This window comes from Neofelis nebulosa, chromosome 8 (assembly GCF_028018385.1).
Source record: "Neofelis nebulosa isolate mNeoNeb1 chromosome 8, mNeoNeb1.pri, whole genome shotgun sequence".
Taxonomy (NCBI): domain Eukaryota; kingdom Metazoa; phylum Chordata; class Mammalia; order Carnivora; family Felidae; genus Neofelis; species Neofelis nebulosa.
Window position 1 is genome coordinate 110,627,216 of NC_080789.1, and position 20,943 is coordinate 110,648,158.

Below are 20,943 nucleotides of genomic sequence, written 5' to 3' on the forward strand. Positions count from 1 at the left end.
AGTAATGGTGATATGGGATGAGAATCCAGGTGTCTTACCCTTGGCCCCTTACCTCTCCCCATCTCTCTTGGCACCCATTGCTTTGAATAGTATTTACAGTTTTCCATGAAACAAACCTCAAGGCTCTGGCTCTCTGATAGTTGGATTTTGGACATCAGCAGAGAGGCAAAAGTAGCCGTTCCCAGTACCACCCAAATAAGACCAGTTTGCAGACCCAAACTTGAGTATAGACTCTGGCAGGAGAAGGAACACAGACATGCTCCACTCAGTTCTCTGTGGGGTTGTGGCCAAGAGAAAACTCCAGCTCAGCCCTTGCCACCTTCCTTTCCTAGCTGTTGTCCAGGCACCCTGCGTGGGCACACACCACCACCATTTGTTGAGTTGATTTCCCCACTCTATATTATCAAGACTAGTATTGGGGTGCTTGAGAGATCCATGGAGCTTATTTTGTAAAATAGTAATGAAGCTGGGCGCCTGGGTGGCTCAGTCGGTTAAGTGTCTGACTTCAGTTCAGGTCATGATCTCACGGTCTGCAAGTTGGAGCCCCACGTCGGGCTCTATGCTGATGGCTCAGAGCCTGAAGCCTACTTCAGATTCTTTGTTTCCCTCTCTCTCTCTCTGCTCCTCTCCCACTTGCACTCTGTCTCTCTCAAAAATAAATAAACATTAAAAAAATTAAAATAGTAATAAAGCAGTAGATAATTCTTACATTTCTATGACTACACCCAACCATGGGAGGTCCACCAGAATGGCACCCTCCCAGGGATAAGAACCCAATTTGACCCTGAATACTTTAGGAATAGATTTTTGAACCGTTATTGAGCACTTGCTGTGTGCCAGGCATTGATCTAACTATTGAAGAAAGGAGTCTGAGTCATGGCTCACAGTTTTCAGTGAAATGAAGAGCAAGAGAAAGAGATTTACTGAATATATTAAAAATAGACACATTCATTCAAGTATTTTTATGCCAGAAACAATTTTGGAAGATTTAAGTTTTAACTAACTGTTTTGATATCCTGTAGATATCTATACCTATAGATAAATGGATAGATGGATAGATAGATAAATATAAATTGATAGATCAAGCAGGATGTTATTCTCCATCCTGGCAGATATTTCACTGTCAAATTCTTCTTTAGAACAGTTGAAAGTGGCCATCGTTTTCATGAGTGCATTGGTTCACCGTTTTTATTATTTGTTGGACTGAAGGGCAATTTCCTCATCCTTAGCCATTTCATGTTTGGAGACTAGAAGACATTGATCAATTCTGGAAGTCTAGCCAGATAGCTCTTCCTCCTCTCTTGAGGAAGGTAGGCAGGTTTATCCTGTCTGTAGTAGCTCTTTCTGCTACACTGTGTCCATCTATGTGGCAGCTAAAGGCAAGTCTAAAATCTCTAACAAAGTCACTTCTAACTTGGGCAGCACCTAGGCCCAAACCAGGGTGACTGAAAGGTGCAGAGAGACGCTTATGTGAAGCTCACGTCCAGACACGGGAAGTTTCTGTTCCTAGTGTATAGCCACAAACGTGAATACAGACTGTGAGGCCACAACACTAACAGTGTTTCTTATGTGCTCCCCTGGAACATGAAGACTCTCAGGGCAACCTTAACTGTACAACTCCCTAACGGACACAGACAAAACCTAGAAAAGATGTAACAGCTCTCCCTCCACACATCAGCAGCACCAGCGCCTCCTCTATGTCAACTACACTTCAATTAAAAATAAAAAATAAAAAGATAAGCAAAAACGTGTTCCCTCTACTCAGTGAGGACAGCCACTCAGCAAAGGAACAAGTATGCCAGAGATCCATCCCACGCATAGGCATCTTACAGTCACAAGCAAAGACAGTCTAAGATGCCTGCCGCCCAAAGTCCCCAATGGTTGAGAACCACATTCTCTGCATTTGTCATTTCTTCTATAACACTGTGAATTGTGAAGTGTGACATCAGAATTCAAGTTTTATTAAAGGGGTTGGGAGAAGTTAAACTGACATCTGTTAAAGACATGCGTAACAGTGCCCCTTTTATCCAAATAGAAGAACAAAAACAAAATAAAGAATTCTATAATAACTCACATGAATGAGCTCTATTAATGTAAGGCAATGTGCTGTACATTAAGCACATACTATCGTGAAGGACAAGAGTGTCACATTAATCAGTCACCTGACACTCTCTAATCATTTTAGCCTCCAGTCACATTGTCAAAAGCACAATTCAAGTGCTTTGGCCAAGGGAAAGTATTATGTACTTGAAATCTGTATCTTGAGGATTTGAGTCCCACACAAAGTCCATGTGTCCCATGCCGGCTCGCCTTTCTCTCCGCTGGTTGATGAGGATTTCACATGGGTGGAAGAGGATGTGCATTTTCGTGGGCCAGGTCTCCGTTTGGACTGGACTATGCACCCCCCTCCGCCCCCCGGCCCCGGGCTGCCTGGCGTTCCCTCTTCAGACCCACTCGGACTTTCTGGATCTTGGGTTGGCAGGCCGGTCGGGGGGCTGCAGCTGACCGGACAGACAGCGCCGGGCCAGCCGGCTCTGAGGCGCTAAAGGGTGCTCCTCTGACCTTGTGGGACCCTCGTCCCTTGGGTCCCCGGAGGCCTCTCTGTGGGGCCTGCTCCCCGGCTCTTTGCAAGCCACGGCCAGCTTGTCGCTGGCTGAGGACATCACCTCACTGTCCTCTTCATCAGGAAGTCCGGTTCGCCCTGATGCGGCGGACTTGCGGCTGGCGCTGTCTGCACGCTCCCCTGCAGCCCACGGGCCAGGGTGGACGGACGCCCCCACCTCTGCCCACCCACCGCCGCCGCCGCCGGCCACCTGACCTGGCCTAGAGCCCAGGCTCCGCGCAGGCCGTGGCCGGGGGAGAGGGGTGGCTGCGCGCCTGCGCGCGCTCGCCCTCCTGTGCACGCTGCAGACGAGGTCCGCCACGCTGAGCACCAGAGACAGCGCGCTGACCGCCCACATGAAAAGCATCATAATGGACTTCTCCGTGGGCCTAGAGACGTAACAGTCCACCACGCTGGTGCAGGGAGAGTGCGTGCAAGAGAATCTCTTTGGGACCAAGAATCCAAATAGGAGGTAGTGCGAGGCACCAAAAGCTGCCTCGGTCAGCATCCGAAGAAAGAGGTGGACGATGTAGCCAGAAGAGAAGTCTGGCACGGTCAGGAGGCGCCGCTCCCTGTCCCCGGGGCTCAGGTCAGCGGGGTCAGGGCCCCCGGGACCGCCGTCCGGCCCGCAGAGTCCGCGGGCGGCCAACACAGCCCCCCTGTGCAGCACGTAGACGCTGAAGACGGCAGAAGGGAGGAGCACGGACACACTCTGGATCAGCCAGAACCGCAGCTGGGACACCGGGGAGAAGATGTCGTAGCAAACATTGGCGCATCCTGGCTGCAGGGTGTTACACACAAACCTCTCCTGCTCGTCCTGGTATACGGGGGAGCCTGCCAAGATGATCACCACCATCCTCAGCAGTATCATGAAGATAAGCCATACCTTCCCTAGAAAGGAAGAAGCAGGAAGGGCACCATCACCAGCATACAAACACATTTGCACCCAACACCATGTCTTAAGTATTTACAGGGTGGAGGCTGGAGAACTGAGAGGTCAGTAAGCATGTATTTTAGTCACCGCTACAGCCTCTGCTACTTAGCTCATCTGCCAAATATTTATGGAGCACTTGCAGTGTGTCAGGCGCTGTGCTGGGCTAGTTGTTTGTTAAAGGCTTTGAGATTTTAAAGAAGTGTTAGAGACTAAAGATGTTTGATTTGACTCCACTAATTCAGATTTGTGGTAATGTCTCCCAGACTGAAGCTTCTAGAAAGAAAGTTGAGCTGAGCAAATTAATGATGTAAATAAGATCTTATTATTCTCTATAGATAATAAGCTTTTGAAAGGCTGTTAGCACATTTGTGTAACTGTGTGTAGCTGCTAATTTTAATTTAGTGGTCTTTATTTATGATAGTGGTCCACAAGATCTTTACTGTTGCTTTATGGTCCTTGGAATCAAATTTCTTTAACAACATTCAACTTTTCAGGTTTGTCAGTGACTCAGAATTCCTTTTCCTTCTATTCCAGTTGTTATGATATATTGAGATTCCTCTTTCTTCAATTTATCATGAATAAATGAGACCAACCTAGGAAATCAAAATAACCTCAAGTCCAATTTTCATGTCACGAGTTAACTCTTTCCTAACATGTTTAAGACTCAGTTAAAATAATCTGCAAATATTTTGTTTTGTGACAAGATGCAGAAAACATCACCTGACATCAGAAAAAGCTCTGTTATAAACAAAGGCAGTTAAACTCAAAGAATAGAATTATGTGATCAGGTCATTGACTCAAACTTGTAAGACCAAGTTGACTTTTTTTAAATTCTACAAAACAATGAGTAAGAAAAATATCAACCACTTCATGGGTATATTTTAATCCCTTACTCAATTCCTTCTTCCAGGAATACCATACCTCTCTGAAAATTTAATGCGTCTGCATCAAACTCAGAAATATTTATTACTTTCTTAAAAAAATAAACTAAACTTTGGATCTGGCTTGAAATACACAAGAGAAATTACTAATCTTTTACAAATTAAACTTCAAGAAAAGGATGAACAGGAAGAAAGTGTAATCAAGGCATTAATCTCTCTTTAATTTTTACTATATTGTTCCTTCTCCTGATAAGGTAGCCAGAGAAGAGTTACACAAAGATCCTCCTTCCTTTTGCTTCAGTCCTTCAGGCTCAGTACCTGAATGTCAGCAAGAACAGGCCCCAGCAGAGAACACTCACATCCAAGCCTTCCTTAAATGATGGTAGAGCTGTGGAGCGATTAAAAGTAAAGCTTGAGCACACAGCTCCCTTTCTTCATGCAATAAACAGGCCAGGCAAAGTGATGAAAACAAAAACACAAGAGCTTTGGAGCTGTTTCCTATACTCACCCACAATGGTCATGTTGCAATTGAAGGTGATGAGAAGGAATCCCAGCAGGTCCAAACGTTCCATGCCTCCTAGCGTCACAGACTCAAGGTTGTTGGAGACATCGGAAGCCTGTGTTCTCCAAGAAAGTGGAAATTCTTTGCAGGAATAAATGTATCTTCCCTACAAAAGACTTAAAGGTGAGAGCTGCAGATATAAAAGGAAAGCTTGGAGCCCAGGAACAGGGTAGGCAGTGGGCGATTTTTCCATCTCCAAGTTGAGACAGCCCTGAGCTGTCCTCTGAGGCAAAGCGTTCTTGACAACTGCAGTGACCAGAAGACAGCAGGAGTCGTCTCTCATTGTGGGTTATTCTTACCCTCTTGGGACATTCCAGGCCCGTGGCAGTGCTCACATGTCTCTACTGGGAGAGCCAGATGCTTCAGGATATAATAGAAGCTACTACATTTAACCCAAGAAAGAAACAGTTCTGTTAACTGGCTAAGGAAATTTTGCCACTAAAAAGGTGTTTTCTCCTTGCAAACATTTCCATAACCCCTTCACTTGTTAAAGAAGCATTAAAATATTCATGTTTTGTCTTCTCTATGAAGCATAAGCCATCTTAACTCTGGCATGCAAGGGTCTGGCCCTCATTCTGAATTCCTACACCATGGATAAAAGCATAAGTCTGCATCTCAGACATGTGTCCCAACTTTAGGCTGTGACTCAGTGACTCTCTAGCTATTTCCTGTTTGGGTGAGTGATGAGAGCTTTTTACTTGGATACAAAAGGCCTGGGTACAAAGCCTGGGGCAGCTACCTGGTCAGTGGGGGAAGTCACTGAATCTCCCTACATATCCTCATAAGGATCAGGATCCCTGCATTAGGGAGAATCATGCTGTTTCATTCAGGGTTTGTGGGAGGAAGACACAAAATGATGATGTTGAGAGCACCTAGCATGTAGTGGGTGTGCAACAACTCAAATCACTGGAATTTCCATCCCTAACTGGCCCCCAACACCTTCATAGATTGCGTCTTCCTTTTGTCTCTCCCAGCCCCATCTAGCCAGGGCTGCTCCCATTGAATCAGCTTAATAAATGTCCATTAAATTTGTAATAAAGTATCACCGTCTGGACCTGCTGACATCAATCACAGTTGCATCAAAATCCTCTCGTGGCTGTCACCTTTATAGCTAGGAGGAACCCATCTTGCAAGGCTGGGGATCTATCATCAGGCTGGAAATTGTGAACTTTAAAAGGAATGATTTCAATTTTCCATGAAAGCTATTCTTTTATTCCCATCTTTTCTTCATTTCTGATCTATTCTTGACTTTAGTAATATCCCTAAAAAGATTCCCAGAAGAGGAGTACAACAAAGCTACTTTCATCTTTATTCACATGACACATTTCCACCCACAGAAAACATTTTGACCCCCTTAAAAGGCACAGTAGTTTTGCTATATTTTAGTCAAATGCTTCAACATGAACAATGAAATTTAGAGAAATTGTAGTTAAGTAAAAAATATTGAAATAGCCATGTGGTTCCAGTATAAAATAAAGGAAAATATCTTTGCTTCCTAATAGACTGTTTGTGATACTGCTTAAAATCTGAAATATCAGGAAACTAATTTCTGAATTTGTCTGTGTGATATAAAATAACCTATTCTGAATGCAGAATAAAATAGAATTTTACAACCTCAAGTAAATCACTATAGCTTTTGATGCCTTAGTTTTCTCATCAGTAAAGCAGAAAAAAAATGTGTTCTTTGCCTACACCGAGTCGCTGTGATATACAAAATAAAATCACAGACATTAAAATGATTTAAAAATATAAAGAATCGGGGCACCTGGGTGGCTCAGTCAGTTGAGCTTCCAACTTTGGCCCAGGTCATGATTTTGAGGTTTGTGAGTTCAAGCCCCAGCTCACTGCTGTGAGCCTGTCTGTGCAGAGCGCACTTCAGTTCCTCTGTCCCCCTCTCTCTGCCTTCCCCCACCTTGTGTTCTCTCCAAAATAAATATTTTTTAAAATAATTTAAAAATTAATAAAATAAAAACAAAGTATTACTTACGCATCTCAGGGTCTACTCCTCTGGGTTCCTGCCCTTTGTCTATCCCTTTGCTCCCATGGCATCTTCTGAAAAGGTAACACTGCCTGTCTCTCTCCACCCTTATCTGTTTTCATCTTGCTTCTCTAAGTCCGTGTCATTTCCATTCTTTGCCTTTTTCCTGCTAGAAGATATTTTTGCTCTGCCTGGAAATTTAAACCCCAGTGACTGCCAGAAGCAAGATGTGAACAAAAGAGGAGAAGGACAGCGTGTCTGGAGCATCAAATACATGGCTCTCCATAAAATTATCCCAGCCCCCAGTCCCAGCCTTCCCAACCCTTCCAGACCCAGTGCCAGTGACAGGACATGGATTCTGGCTGACTTCGAGGCTAGCCTCCTGAGGGACATCTGCTGCAGCTTTCCCTGCTGGAGGGAGCTGCTTGCAGTGAGCAGTACCCAGCCCTGTTGCCAGACCTGGCGGACAAAGTGGCCAATGTGTATGAAGCCCGAGGTTTTTTCTTAGACTTGGAGCCTATGCCTGGAGCCTTAGCAGCCATACAGAGATGAAAACCAGGCAGGACATTGTGGTCTTCATCTGCACCAGCCCTCCAATGAAGTATGAACACTATGTGGGTGAGAAGTCCTGCTGGGTGGACAATCACCTGGGACCTTAGTTTGTGGAGTGAATTATCGTGATAATGATGGTGTTGGGGGACCTGGTCACTGAAGACAAAGACACTATCTGAGGCTAAGAGGAGACCCCAAGCAGGGAGCACATCTTGTTCACCTGCTACCACAACTAGTACCTGGCCCTGCCCCCCACAAGGAGACAGATGCTCTCCTGGAGTGACACCTGGAGGGAGATCATAGACAGCAAGCCAGGGGCAGGGACAGTGGAGAGTAGCTGAAGGAAGGGAAGGCAGGCCAGCTGGGCACCCCAGCAGAGCTCAATGACAGAGGGCAGTGTCATAGCAGTGGCCCCACAGGGTGGACACAGTGACCTCCATTCTCACAGTTAGCCACCTGGAACGTTGCAAGATGGTTGGCAAGGAAACATGATGGGAAAATCACTTTAGGGAACTTTTTCATAAAACACTTTGGTTCAAAAAAAATTATCCTGGAATCAATGAGGAGATTTCCATTTGAGTGACTATAGAGCAGAGAAAAGCTTTTGGAAAGTACTGTGATCAACCCAATGGAAAGGAAATCCAGTGGGAGTCAGGGACATGGATATGGCTGAATTGCACAAGATGCCAACCTGGAATTTGTTCACAAATGAACTGAGTCAAAAGGAAAGAGAACAACAGAGCCATATGCTATTCAGCCTTGGCACACCTCCCTCTAGCTTAATGATGTTGCCAAATTATTTAGGCCTGAGTTTTACCATCTATAAATTAGAGATGATACTTTGTTTACAGAGTTGTTGAGAATTAGGATTAATTTAAATGAGGTTCTAGCACATTATGTGGCCTATAAGAGGCTCTCAATAAATAACTACAGTCATTTCTCATTTTTCATGGTAGATATATTCTATAAAGTGGCCACAAACACTGAATTAAAGATTGCTAGGGACTCCTAAGGGAAATACAGAGTTGGTCTGGTCACAACATTTCAATCAGTCAATACAAAGCTTTGTTTTATGTGGGTTTCTATTAAAAGACAACTTATTTAACATACGTTTTTATATATATTTAATATAGTTGGCTCATTAACATTGAACTCATGGCTTATAGCGCTGTAACTCATGCCTGACTGAAGCTCAACTAGCACATGTATTTTTCTCTGTGAGGCTCATTACAGACTTCTTGCAGTTGGGAATATTAGCATTTCAGCACTGTGTTTTGGGGGGGGGGCATTTTAAAAGCAAAATCACCAACAGAAAGCACAAAAATTTGAAAACCTTGCCATTAAGTGGACGCCCCCCCAAAAAAAGCTTGTTTACAGTTATTGAAACAAGAAGGCAGCCCGTCACCACCATGTTCTTCCCAGGAAACATGCACGTGGGTGACAAACTCTTCAGTGCTCTGTGCATGTCCACAAATAACCATGACAGCCCCTTCGTGATTCTGTGGTTACAAATAAATTGTAGCAATTAGGCAAATTCACAAGTAAAGAATCCATGCATAATGAAGATTGACTAATAATAGGGATCTGCTAGAGGAGAGAAGCTGGGGTTGATAAAGTGTCCATTCAGAAGCGCAGTGTGACTCTAGCAGCCCCAGGGGCTGCAGAGTCAGAGGAGGGAGGGGTCAAGGCACAGACCCCACCCATCCCACACCTGCTTCAGTCAGAACACTTTTCCACTTCCATCTTCATTACTGTTTATGTTTTGGCCAAGAAGGCAGCCTAATATCAAGGTTTAGAACACAAGTTTTGGAGTCTGACAGCCTGGATAAAATTCTAGTTTCTTGACTGTGTGACCTTGGGAAATTACTTAGTTTCCTCATTGTAAAATAACATTATCTAACCCCTACCCTAGAATGTGAAGAACAAATGAGAAAAACCTAAAACACATAGAACAGTGTCTAGCCAATGATGTGTACTCAAACTATTCATCTTTATTCTTATTATCCCAAGAATCAGGCACCAGTGAAGGAAGGCAGGGGTCTTGTAGTGGCCTTTCCTCCCGAGGATGGGTGCCCCAGGGCCCTGATCAGCCGGCCCAGAAACCTGGCCGGAGAAGGGTATTTTTCCTCTGAGACTCATAGGTAAATGGCTTGTAGGGAAATAGAATTCAGCTTCTTGAGGACTTGGAAATGATGGCATCTGTCTTGTTTTGGTGTGTGTGTGTGTGTTTAAGGAATAGATTAATCTGAGAAATGAAGGTTTTCATGTTCTCAGAATTTAAATGACTTATTCAGGATTGTGGCTAGAAAGCAAAGGTTCAGTAGCTGCATCAGTACAACAGACTAATGATGCCAGCAGTCACACATCATCTGCATATGTAAATCTAGTAACAAAATTGATTATAACCACTTACTTTTCTGACAATATAAGCATAGGTAATCTAGGGTGAGCCAGCTATGTGTAGACCTTCTACCACCTGTATCCACATACTCCCCCACACTAGATTTACAGCTAAAAATTAACAACCTAGGCAACAGGAGATCCTGAAGAACACATACAAGGTGGAAATGTTCTTCTGATAGGAATTTCCTGCTCCTATGGTCCCAGAACTGTCATTCTTTTTTTTTTTTTTTTTTAAGTTTATTTCTTTACTTTGAAAGAGAGACAGCATGAGTTGGGGAGGGTCAGAGAGAAAGATTCCCAAGAAGACTCTGCACTCTCAGTGCACAGCCCAATGCAGGGCTCGAACTCACGAACCATGAGATCATGACCTGAGCTGAAATCAAGAGTCAGATGCTTAACCGACTGAGCCTCCCAGGCTCCCCCCACCCGCCGAAGCTGTCATTCTTAAATTGTATTTTTTAGCTCCAGTTCAACTCCACTGCTTTTGGGAAGGGAGACAGATGTCTTCTCTCTACCAAGATGGCATTGACAGTGTCCCCTGGAGTTTGTTTTGCGGCACTTAAGCTGGTTCTTATAAGCAGAGAGGTGTGACTTCTCTCCCAAAGGAAGAAAAAAGTTTCAGGACAGATTTTCTTTGTGAAGAAGTGAAAGTCTCCATCATAAGCTTGCCTTATGTTCACAGATCTTGGGAAGTATATTAGAACAGTCTTCCTGAGTGCTATGGTTTAAATGTTTGTGTCCCCCGAAAATCCGTATGTTCAAATCCTACCCCCAAGACGATAGTATTAGGAGCAAGACACAGCAAAAAGAATGGCTTTCTTTGAGACAAAACCTTCCTCTAACTAGACACCAAATCTGCCAGCAACTTGACCTTGGACTTCCAGCCTCCAGAACTGTGAGAAATAAATATCTATTGTTTATAAGCTACATAGTTTACGGTATTTTGTTATAGCAGCCCAAATGGACTAAGAAACTCAGATGTCAGTTGAAATCAAATCCAATGGATTTTCTCACCCTCCCAAAGGAGTCATCCTCTACTCATTATTGTTACTATCAATGCCTTCTGACTTACTGATGCCTTTCAAAATATTGTTTATAGTGTGATGAACACAGTTATGTCAATAAATATTTACTGGGGCATCTGGGTGGCTCAGTCAGTTAAGTCTGACTTCAGCTCATGTGATGATCTTGAGGTCTGTGAGTTTGAGCCCCACATCTGGCTCTGTGCTGACAGCTCAGAAGCTGGAGCCTGCTTCGGATTCTGTGTCTCCCTCTCTCTCTCTTCCCCTCCCCTGCTCATGCTCTGTCTCTCTCTCAAGAATAAATAAACATTTTTAAAAATTTTTTAAAAATATTTACTGAGCACCTACTATGTCTCAAGCACTGTTCTAGGCACTGGGGAAATGGCAGAGAATGAAGCAGATGAACATTTCTGTCCTCATTGAACTTCTATTCTAATGGAAAGAACTGACAATAAACAAGATAAACATCATCAGCAAAATTAATTAGATAGTGATAAATGTTAAGGAAAAGAATAAAACAGAGAAGGAAGTCGAGGATGTCAAGGTTTAATGGGGTAGCCACCTCCTTAAGAAGAGCACATTTGAACAAAGACTGAAGCAAGTAAAGGAGGGAGCCACACAGATGTCCTGATCCACAAGTCCTTCCTGATTAGTTTCTATTCTCCTTTCTACTTATCCTGGGCTTATGCCACATAGCACATTTTGAGAGTTACTAAATGCCAAAAAATCCTTTCCAGGGTGAACATGTGGACCATACTACCTAGTACAACCTTTCAGTAACATCATTTAACATTTCGGTCACAGAATGAAGCATTAGAGCCACACTACAGAGCAGGGACGAGGCACACAGTGGAACTATTTCTTGTTGTCCATGCTGTTTTCTCATATGGCCACTGCAGGTGTCTAATGGGGGTCTGCACTTGCCACAGATACGCCTATTCCTTTCACTGCTGGTGTTTGTTTTCAGAGTCAAATCAGCTAAAAATTATCCATCAAAGCAGGTGCTGTAGTCAGAGGTAATAGGATGGAAATAACACAGACTTTGAGGTTAGAAGAATTAGGTTCAGTCCTGGTTCCAAGCACTTTACCAGTGTTTGGTCTTGAACAAATATCAACGTATCTGAGCTTGGTTTGTTATCTTCAAAAGGGAGATGATAATATCCACTTCATGGAGTTGAAGATTCATTCATTTCAAACGTATTGAGGGGCACCTGGGTGGCTCAGTTCAGTGTCCAACTCTTGATTTTTGCTTATGTCATGATCTCACAGTTTGTGAGTATGAGCCTTGCATTGGGTTCTGTGCTTGGGATCCTCTCTCTCCCTCTCTCTCTGCCTCTCCCCAGCTCGCTCTCCCTCTCTCTCTCTCCTCCCTCTCTCTCTCTCTCAAAATAAATAAACTTTTTAAAAAAGGGTATCAAACACCTACTAAGAACTCTGCTAAGTGTTGGGAATATAATTGAGAAAAAGCTAATGGGCTCCTGCCTATGGCAGAAAGATAATTTTAAAATGCAATAAGTGAGCAATTACAGTAAAGTGTGATGGATACAGCATAAGGAAAGTAGGGAGTGCTGCTTTGTGGGAACACATGGAAGAGTACCCAGCTCACAGGCGCATTAGAGAAGAGCACCAGAAGAGGTCTCTTAGGATCTGAGGGCAAATTCCTCCCTGATTTCATGATTTGCCTTTATTATTTTGGAAAAGGTAGTGGAAAATTAGAAAATAAAAGTTATATCGTTAGCGACCAGAAGTAAAGATCTAATCACCTTCACAGAGTTGATCCATAGATAGGAGTCACTGATCAGACCCAAAGGGGTAAATCTTTGTCCTCAACAAAGAGCTAATTATTAAGCTAGTTAACTCTGTGTTCAGTCTAGAAAGGAAAGAACAAAATTAAAATTGCATCTTAAACACAAATGTTTCAGGATTTCTTCTTTAAAGCTCTCTAGAAATAGAGAATACTGGTCTCTTACATATTTCATTTAATGAGATTTTCAGAATTGCATTGCTTGGGAAAATAAGAGACTATATGTTCAGCTCCATTCTGGACATCACCCTGGAGAACTTACACCTTAAACTCACATGTCCAAACTAGGTGAATGACACTAAGATCCATCTCAGCCAAGGCAAAATCACAGCACTCAACTTGCTTTAAACATTTTTTTAAAAAAATTACACTGCTTAAAGCCCTTCAGCGTCTCCCCATACCTTCCAAAATGATGTCAAGTAGAGCTCACCAAGCCCTGTGAGACCTGGCCTCCTCTCTCCCCAACTCAGCATTCTGCTTGCCAAAACACCCAAATTTCTTGCAGCTCCCATGATCTAGTTTGACTCTGACACCTGCCGCAGCTGTTTCCTACATATAGAGCATCTTATCTCCTCTCTGGCTGGCTTCCAGAGACAGCCTTCTCCTCCACTCAAGACTACCTCCTTCATGCTCACATAACATCCTGTGTTTATGCTCATGACGTGTAATATCAATTGGGCAATATCGTTGCACAATATCAATTGTTTATGCATGCCCCTGCCCCACCTCTCTGCCCCACCACCTTAGCTCCCTCAAGATCACAACTAAACTCCAGTTCTCCTTACTGTCCAGAGATCTTCCTTTACCCTCATTGCTTCTCAGCTGAGCATCAGTTCAACTTAGCAATCAAGAGTAGAAAGAATACAATAGAATAATGTGGATTTGAGTCTTAGACCCATCACTTATTCTGGGTTTTATTTCCTCAGTTGTAAAACAGGGGTAACAATAGCACCTACCTCTTAGGCTGTTAAGAGAAGGAAACAAGATAAAACATGTAAACTGCCTGGCACAGTGGAAACATTCAATAAATGGTAGCTATAATTAAGATCACTTTTTCTTGTCTCTCCTACTTCTTTCACCTCATTCATTTTTTTTTTTTTTTCATAAAGGGCTGGCCTTTTTTGGCCAACCAGCCAGAGTGGTTCTTTCCCTTTGCTCAATGAACAGGGAAGTCACAGCACACCGGAGGTACTTTGAGCACTTCCTGACTCAATTTTCCTTGGCATTGGACATTTGTCATCAACCATTTTGTCCCAACTTTGTGGAAGGAAGGGAGGAAGACACTGGGTGGCTGTGACTGTGACTGTCATGTGAGCTCAGTGTTAGATGAATAAAGAACAAACCTGTTCATGCCCCCCCTGCCCCCACTTCACGTTTGTCTCTGTTCTTTACCATGTAATACTAGAAGGGGGCATGAAGGAATTTGATCTATTTTAAAACTCACAACTGTTAAATGCTAACCCTCCAAGCATTCACAACCTCTTTGATTTGTGACAAGTGATTAGCCTGTTTGTTATAAGTGAAGGATATATTCAGAACCCTAGACAGTGGTGTCTCAAAGAGCAGGCAACAGTTAATTTGTCTCTGAGCCAATATCCTACCCAGCACACCAGCAATTTGAGAGACAGGGGGATCTCCTCAGGCAGTCTTTTTTAACTCAGGTTTTCTCTTAAGGAACAAAATGAAAGGAAGGTATGGAATATCCATTTCATTTGCTCCAATGCAGTTGGTACAGCCAGGACCTCCACAGAAACCAGCCGTGCAATTACGAAGCTCTATTTCCATATGAAAGTGAAGACAAACAACAAAGCAGAAAAATTAAGTGTGAGGATAATGGACAAGAGTTTAAAATAGAATGACTGGGTGATAATGCAGAGTTGGATCAGGCGCCTTCAACCGTCAAGAATATCACTTTTTAGGGGCGCCTGGGTGGCTCAGTCGGTTAAGCGGCCGACTTCGGCTCAGGTCATGATCTCACGGTCTGTGAGTTCGAGCCCCGCGTCGGGCTCTGTGCTAACAGCTCAGAGCCTGGAGCCTGTTTCGGATTCTGTGTCTCCCTCTCTCTGACCCTCCCCTGTTCATGCTCTGTCTCTGTTTCAAAAATAAATAAACGTTAAAAAAAATTTTTTTTAAATAATAAATAAAAAAAATATCACTTTTTTAAAAAAATTTTTAATGTTTATTTTTGAGAGAGAGAGACAGAGTGCAAGCGGGGGAGGGGAGAAAGAGAGGGAGGCACAGAATCTGAAGCAGGCTCCAGCCTCTGAGCTGTCAGCACAGAGCCCGACATGGGACTCAAACTCACGAACTGCAAGATCATGACCTGAGCTGAAGTCAGTCTCCCAACTGACCGAGCTACCCAGGCGCCCCAAGAATATCACTTTTATATTGAAGAGTGTGATTTGGGTGATAGTAGGGGACAGCTCAGAGGAAATAAACAGCACTGTGCCCTTCCTACGTGCCAGGCTGACCTGGCCAGTGTACACACATTCCTTTATTTTCTTTAAGTTTTTACTTAAATTCCAGTTAGTTAACGTACAGTGTAAAAATAGTTTCAGATGTACAATGTAGTGATTCAACAATTCCATACAACACCTGGTGCTCATCACAAGTGCATTCCTTAATCCCCATCACCTATTTCACCTTCCTGGCACCACACCTCCATCTACTGATGATCAGATGTTCTCTATAGTTAAGAGTCTGTTTCTTGGTTTGTCTCTCTCTCTCTTTTTTCCCCTATGCTTATTTGTTTTGTTTCTTAAATTCCACATATAAGTGAAATCATATGTTGTTTGTCTTTCTCTGAATGACTCATTTCGCTTAGCACAATACTCTTAACTCTACCCATGTTGTTTCAAATGGCAAGACTTCATTCTTTTTTATGACTGAGTAATATTCCACCATATATATGCCACATTTTCTTTACCCATTCATCAGTAGATGGACATTTGGGCTGTTTTCATAATTTGGCTATTGTAGATAATCCTGCTATAAACATCAGGGTGCATGTATCCCTTGAATTAGTATTTTTGTATTCTTTGCATTAGTATCTTTGTATTCTTGTAAATACCTAGTAGTGCAATTACTGGATTGTAGGATAGTTCTATTTTTACCTTTTTGAGGAAACTCCATACTCTTTTCCAGAATGGGTGCTCCAGTTTGAGTTCCCATGAATAGTGCAAGAATGTTCCACTTTCTCCACATCCCTACCAACATCTATTGTTTCTTGTGTTGTTTTTAGCAATTCTGACAAGTGTGAGGTGATATCTCATTGTAGTTTTGATTCACATATTCCTTTATTTGATGGCTCAAGTTTACCCAGCTAGTAGGTGGAAGAACAGGAACTTGAACCCAGTCTTGACATCAAAGCTCTTCACCCTTTACCCCCATAAGAGTGCTATGGTCCCAGCTGTGAGGGAGCTATGAGAGAAGCCTGGAGGAGTTTTAAAATTTTGCTTTGTTCTTTTTTTTCTTCACTAAAGAAGGTAATGGAGAGCTTGTTGAGTGAGGGTTCCATTCAACAATAATAATGCCATCTACTCTGTGCCAGATACTGTGTCCAGATACGGATATAGTGAATTTAGACACAGCCCTTCCCACTAAGGGGAAGGAGGCAGACAAATACAATCCTAACAGGAAGAACAATGAGCAACTTCCCAGATTCCAGAAGATCTAAGACATGGTCATATAAGTGTAATAAATGATAAGGCCTACAATAGAGGTATAAGGTGAGCATTAAGGAGAGAACTAGTATTTGGAGTATGTGTGTATGTGTATGTGTATGTGTACAGACCCATGAATGAAGTATGTTATAGGTGAAGAAAATGAGGCTCCATGATGTTTCATGACTGCCCAAGACCACACAGGTTGTAGTGGCAAGGCTGGGATTCTTTCCCAATTAATTTGACTCCAAAGTCCATAGTCTTTCCACAATACAAATAAATGGAAGCAACTGGGAAACCTGGGGAGAACTTCATAGAGAAGCTCTCATTCCCAGGCAACACTAAATGAGGCTTCTCTTTTGGGCAGTTCCTTTCTGGAACTAGGTAAGATCTATAGCAGGTTTGTGGTAAGCTACTTTAATCTTTCTTGGAAAGAAGTGGCATAAATAAATTCAATCATTGATTAAAAGGCAACAAAGAGCCCTTCTTAGCTGAGTTTGGATTTTTGGAAAAGCTCATTTAGGGATAATCCATTCTAATCCCAATACTACCTCTAGGCAGTTTTCTTGGGAAACATGACTGAATTTTAAAAGATTAAATTGTGGGTATAAAGTGGATTTTTAAGAATGATTTTTCCCAAGGAGTGGCTCCTTTGTCTTCTTAAGTGGGACTGGTTTAATTAACTATAATGGGCATGAATCACCCTGAGAACTTATCTTTTTTCTTTTTTTTTCTCAAATGTATTCTACTAATGTGAGTGTAGAGGACTCACTGCTTGCTTCCAATGGGTAGAAAGCAGGGTAAGGAGACCATAGAAGCTCACTGCAAGCCTTATGGGGACCCAATGATCCTCCACCAGATTCCCCGTTCTGAGGGTTATAGCTGAACCTAGAAGAAAGGTCAACTGGGAATCTGGTGGAGGATCATTGTTAGTGTTAATACCAGAGATCTACTTTAGGGTCCCCATAAGGTCACTTGGGCATAGGAGAGATGACTAAATAGCTACTAAAATGTTTTTAAGACCAGGAACTAATACCTGGAGATGGGAAACAGCCAACAAGAGCTTAATGATGTGTTTGATTCAAAAATTGAAAGGCAGAAATTTAAGAAAGAATACATGAGACATATGTTTTAATCTTTTAATTACTGTGTGTGTGTGTGTGTTCTGTATTTCAACCTTATTGTGAACTCCTTGAGGTCAAAGCCAAATCTGTTAAACTGTTTTTCTGTCACCCCAGTAATGCCCTAGGATAGTTTGCTCAGTAACCTATGGTGGCAAAGATAACTTTGAAAATAGCCATGTAGTATTTCCCTTTTTAATTTAAAATGGCAGCTATAGATGTTATTTTCTGACTTGAAATAACATCCTTGACTACTTTTATGAAATTTTGTTATCAGGTGCATACCTATTAAGATTTTTATGTCTTATTGATGAATTGACCCTTTTATCATTATGAAATGTCCTTCTTGATCTCTAGTAATATTCCTTGTCCTGAAGACTATTTTCCAGGTGTTAATATAGTCATTTTCCTCATAGTTGTTTTCTTTTAAATTCTTGAGTTTATTTAGAATAATTTGTCTTACAGTCTTTATCTGCTAATTCCATTATCCAGATCTATTATTCCTGGCTCTATTAATACTGACTGATTTCTCTCCTCATTGTGGGTCACCTTTTCCTGCTTCTTCACATGTCTAGTTACTTTTATTGAATGCTGGACATTGTGTGTGTTACATTGTTGAACGTCTGGATTTTATTTTCCTTCAAAAAGTATTGAATTAATTTTACAGGCAGTTAAGCTGTCTATTAGCTTGATCTTTCTGAGGCTTATTTTAAGCTTTGTTAAAGTGGATCTAGTTTCGCCCTACTATGAGGGTATTACATTTCTAAAGTCTTTACTGAATATTCCCTTGTTTAACAAGGTAACTTCAGTTTGGCTGGCCAGAATTTAAGTGTCTCTCTACCCTATGCAAGGCCTAGGAATTTTTCAGCTTAAAGCTTCCATTTACTGACCTTATGGAGTTTTGCTCTTTGCATTTGTAGCTTAGCATTTAGCCAAAGACTCAAGGGAACTTGTATGCACATTTCTGGAGTTCTCTGGTATCTTGTCCTATACCCTCCAGCTGTGTCAGTCTCCCCAAACTCTAATCTCTGTCTTCTCAACTCAGTGAGACCTCCAGACTCTGTTTGGGTTTTCCCTGCATACAGTCCAAAAAATTGCTTCCAGTTAAAAAGCTGAAATAATTGTAGACTGAAGCAATTATAGGGTTTACTTCATTTTTTCCCCTAATGTCAGAGATTGCAGTCCTTTGCTGCCTATTTTCAACAACTGAAAACTTTCGCTTCGCATATTTCTTCCAGCCTTTTTAGTTATTTACAGTGGGAGATCTAGTTCAATAACATTTATTCTGTCATGACTATGGGCAGAAACCTTACTTAATGATCTGTGCCAACCTTGACCCCAATTTCCCTTTACTCTGGGGACATAGAGAAAGAGCAATATCCTCCCCACCCCCCATTTATTCTTGCTATATGGAGATGTGTATTTGCTGCCAGGACTCTGCAAGTAATATGATCTGAAGTATCCTAACCAGGCCATGAAAATGATAGGTAAACCTGGTTATAATCACATATGGAGCAGAACGAGTACCTTTTAGGAAGAAAAATGAAAAGCAATGGAAGAGGAGGAAGAACAAAGGGAAGAGACTGCAAAGAGAGAAAATCACAAAAGAAGAACAGATAAGAAAAAGAATAAAATTTTAAATCATCATGAATTAAGTTTTTTAAATTTTTTTTTTACATTTATTTATTTTTGAGAGACAGAGAGAGACAGAGCACAAGTGGGGGAGGGGCAGAGATAGAAGGAGACACAGAATCCGAAGCAGGCTCCAGGCTCCGAGCTGTCAGCACAGAGCCCGATGCGGGGCTCGATCTCATGAACCGTGAGATCATGACCTGAGCCGAAGTCAGATGCTTAACTGACTGAGCCACCCAGAAGCCCCACCATGAATTAAGTTTTTCAGAAGAATAACACTTCTGCCTACAATCTTGTGGCTCACCAGGGGTGCTATGAGCATTGAGGCACAGATTAGAAAAAAGGTTCAAAACATTTCTGTTTTTATCATTTCATTTTCTTCATTTTACAAGGAAGGACAGATATCTTAAGACAATGAAAAGATATCTTTATAATAATACAGTGAAAAATGATAGTGAAATATTTTAAGAATTTAAGTTATTAAATGAAGACAGTGGATTTTGGCAATGGAATGAAGATAGGTATGGAGTGCTGGAGATGTCAGTGAATTGAGCCTGTTTCTAGATATTCTAGCTGTGCCAGATAACACAGCTAACACATTTTAGCTCCTTTGAGCTTCCATAGCAAAATGGCTTACTATGTGTAGTCTATGACATCAGTAAATAATCCACCCTAAAAGGCAACAGGTATTGAGTTCTTCTTACTTGTATTTCTTTTTTTGTTTATTTATTTATTTTGAGAGACAGAGAGTGTGTGTGCACATGCACGAGAAGGGGTGGGCAGAGAGAGAAGGAGAGAGAGTCCCAAGCAGGCTCCACACTGTCAGTGCAGAGCCTGATACAGGGCTTGATCTTATGAACCATGAGATCATGACCTAAGCTGAAATCAAGAGTCCAGTGCTTAACCAACTGAGCCACCCAGGTGCTCCCTTATTTGTGTTTCTAATTTTTTACTTGAATTCCAGACTTAGCTCTTTAGAAACAAAGTCCATACTGTTGCCATAGTTGCCAGAGTTATCAAAGCTGAGGGTATTTTTCTGACAAAAGAGAAATGGCTGGAAATTAAATGTGTTTTTGTTGTTTTGTTTTTTGGCTCAATGGGAAAAAAAATGCTGTTATTCAACAAGAATCCTCAGCAATGGACCGAATAGGTTGGGAATTGTAGGGGGTTTCCTAGGAGTGTTTTCTACCAGTTCTCAAGGACAACCAAAATGTAAAACTAGTTTCCTGTTTATCCCTCTTTTTGTTAGATTGGAACATGGAGACAGACCAGAAGTTGAAGATGTGAAAAGATGTCTCAAAGTACAACTGTTTCAAATGGTCATTAGGAGCAATTTAAGTGACCAAGGATAGTATGTGCATGAGCTTCTGACATTAGCTACGTGGATGCTTCCTCTATTCAGAGCTGAGTAGAGAAAAGCCTTCCCCTAAAGGATGATTTCAGGCAAGAATTTATTTTAGCTATCAACATGAGAGTTTGCTGAGTTTTCCTATCAAGCCCACCAGTCTCTTCATCTCAGAAGGAGGTAACACGCATTGATTCTAAACTAGTTAAGGGACCATTAGCAGATGTGGGGTGGGAGTACATATCCTGAACCACACTCAAAACTAGGTTGAGAGCAGGGGTATGCCTGTGCCTCCCTTCAAGTGGTGCTCTTAAAGTATCTGTGACAAGTGGAGCCCTTATTAAAAATGACATTTATGGGGGTGCCTGGGTGGCTCAGTCGGTTGAGCATCTGACTTCGGCTCGGGTCATAATCTCACGGTTCACAAGTTCAAGCCCCGCATCCA

At 42.2% G+C, this 20,943-nt stretch overlaps 1 protein-coding gene and 1 long non-coding RNA gene across 2 annotated transcripts; one reads left to right on the forward strand and one right to left on the reverse strand.

The window, feature by feature from the left end:
- Positions 1 to 1,938: 1,938 nt before the first annotated feature.
- On the reverse strand, positions 1,939 to 5,031 carry GJD4 (gap junction protein delta 4). The gene is made up of 2 exons (XM_058744297.1): positions 4,926 to 5,031; positions 1,939 to 3,493 (listed from the first exon to the last, which is right to left on the reverse strand). Exons 1-2 carry the CDS (start codon positions 4,987 to 4,989, stop codon positions 2,445 to 2,447), a joined length of 1,113 nt encoding a protein of 370 aa, XP_058600280.1. The 5' UTR covers positions 4,990 to 5,031; the 3' UTR covers positions 1,939 to 2,444.
- LOC131520248 (uncharacterized) lies at positions 3,487 to 20,636 on the forward strand. Its single transcript, XR_009266006.1, has 3 exons — positions 3,487 to 3,598; positions 4,447 to 5,102; positions 20,403 to 20,636. It is a non-coding gene; the product is annotated as an uncharacterized LOC131520248 (long non-coding RNA).
- The last annotated feature ends 307 nt before the right edge of the window (positions 20,637 to 20,943 follow it).

Bases quoted from the DNA above. Each gene is read 5' to 3' on its own strand.
- GJD4 (XM_058744297.1), bottom strand. From the start codon at position 4,989: ATGGAACGTTTGGACCTGCTGGGATTCCTTCTCATCACCTTCAATTGC. The intron at 3,494-4,925 runs GTGAGTATAGGA...CTTCCTTTCTAG, and splicing joins TTGCAACATGACCATTGTGG to GGAAGGTATGGCTTATCTTC.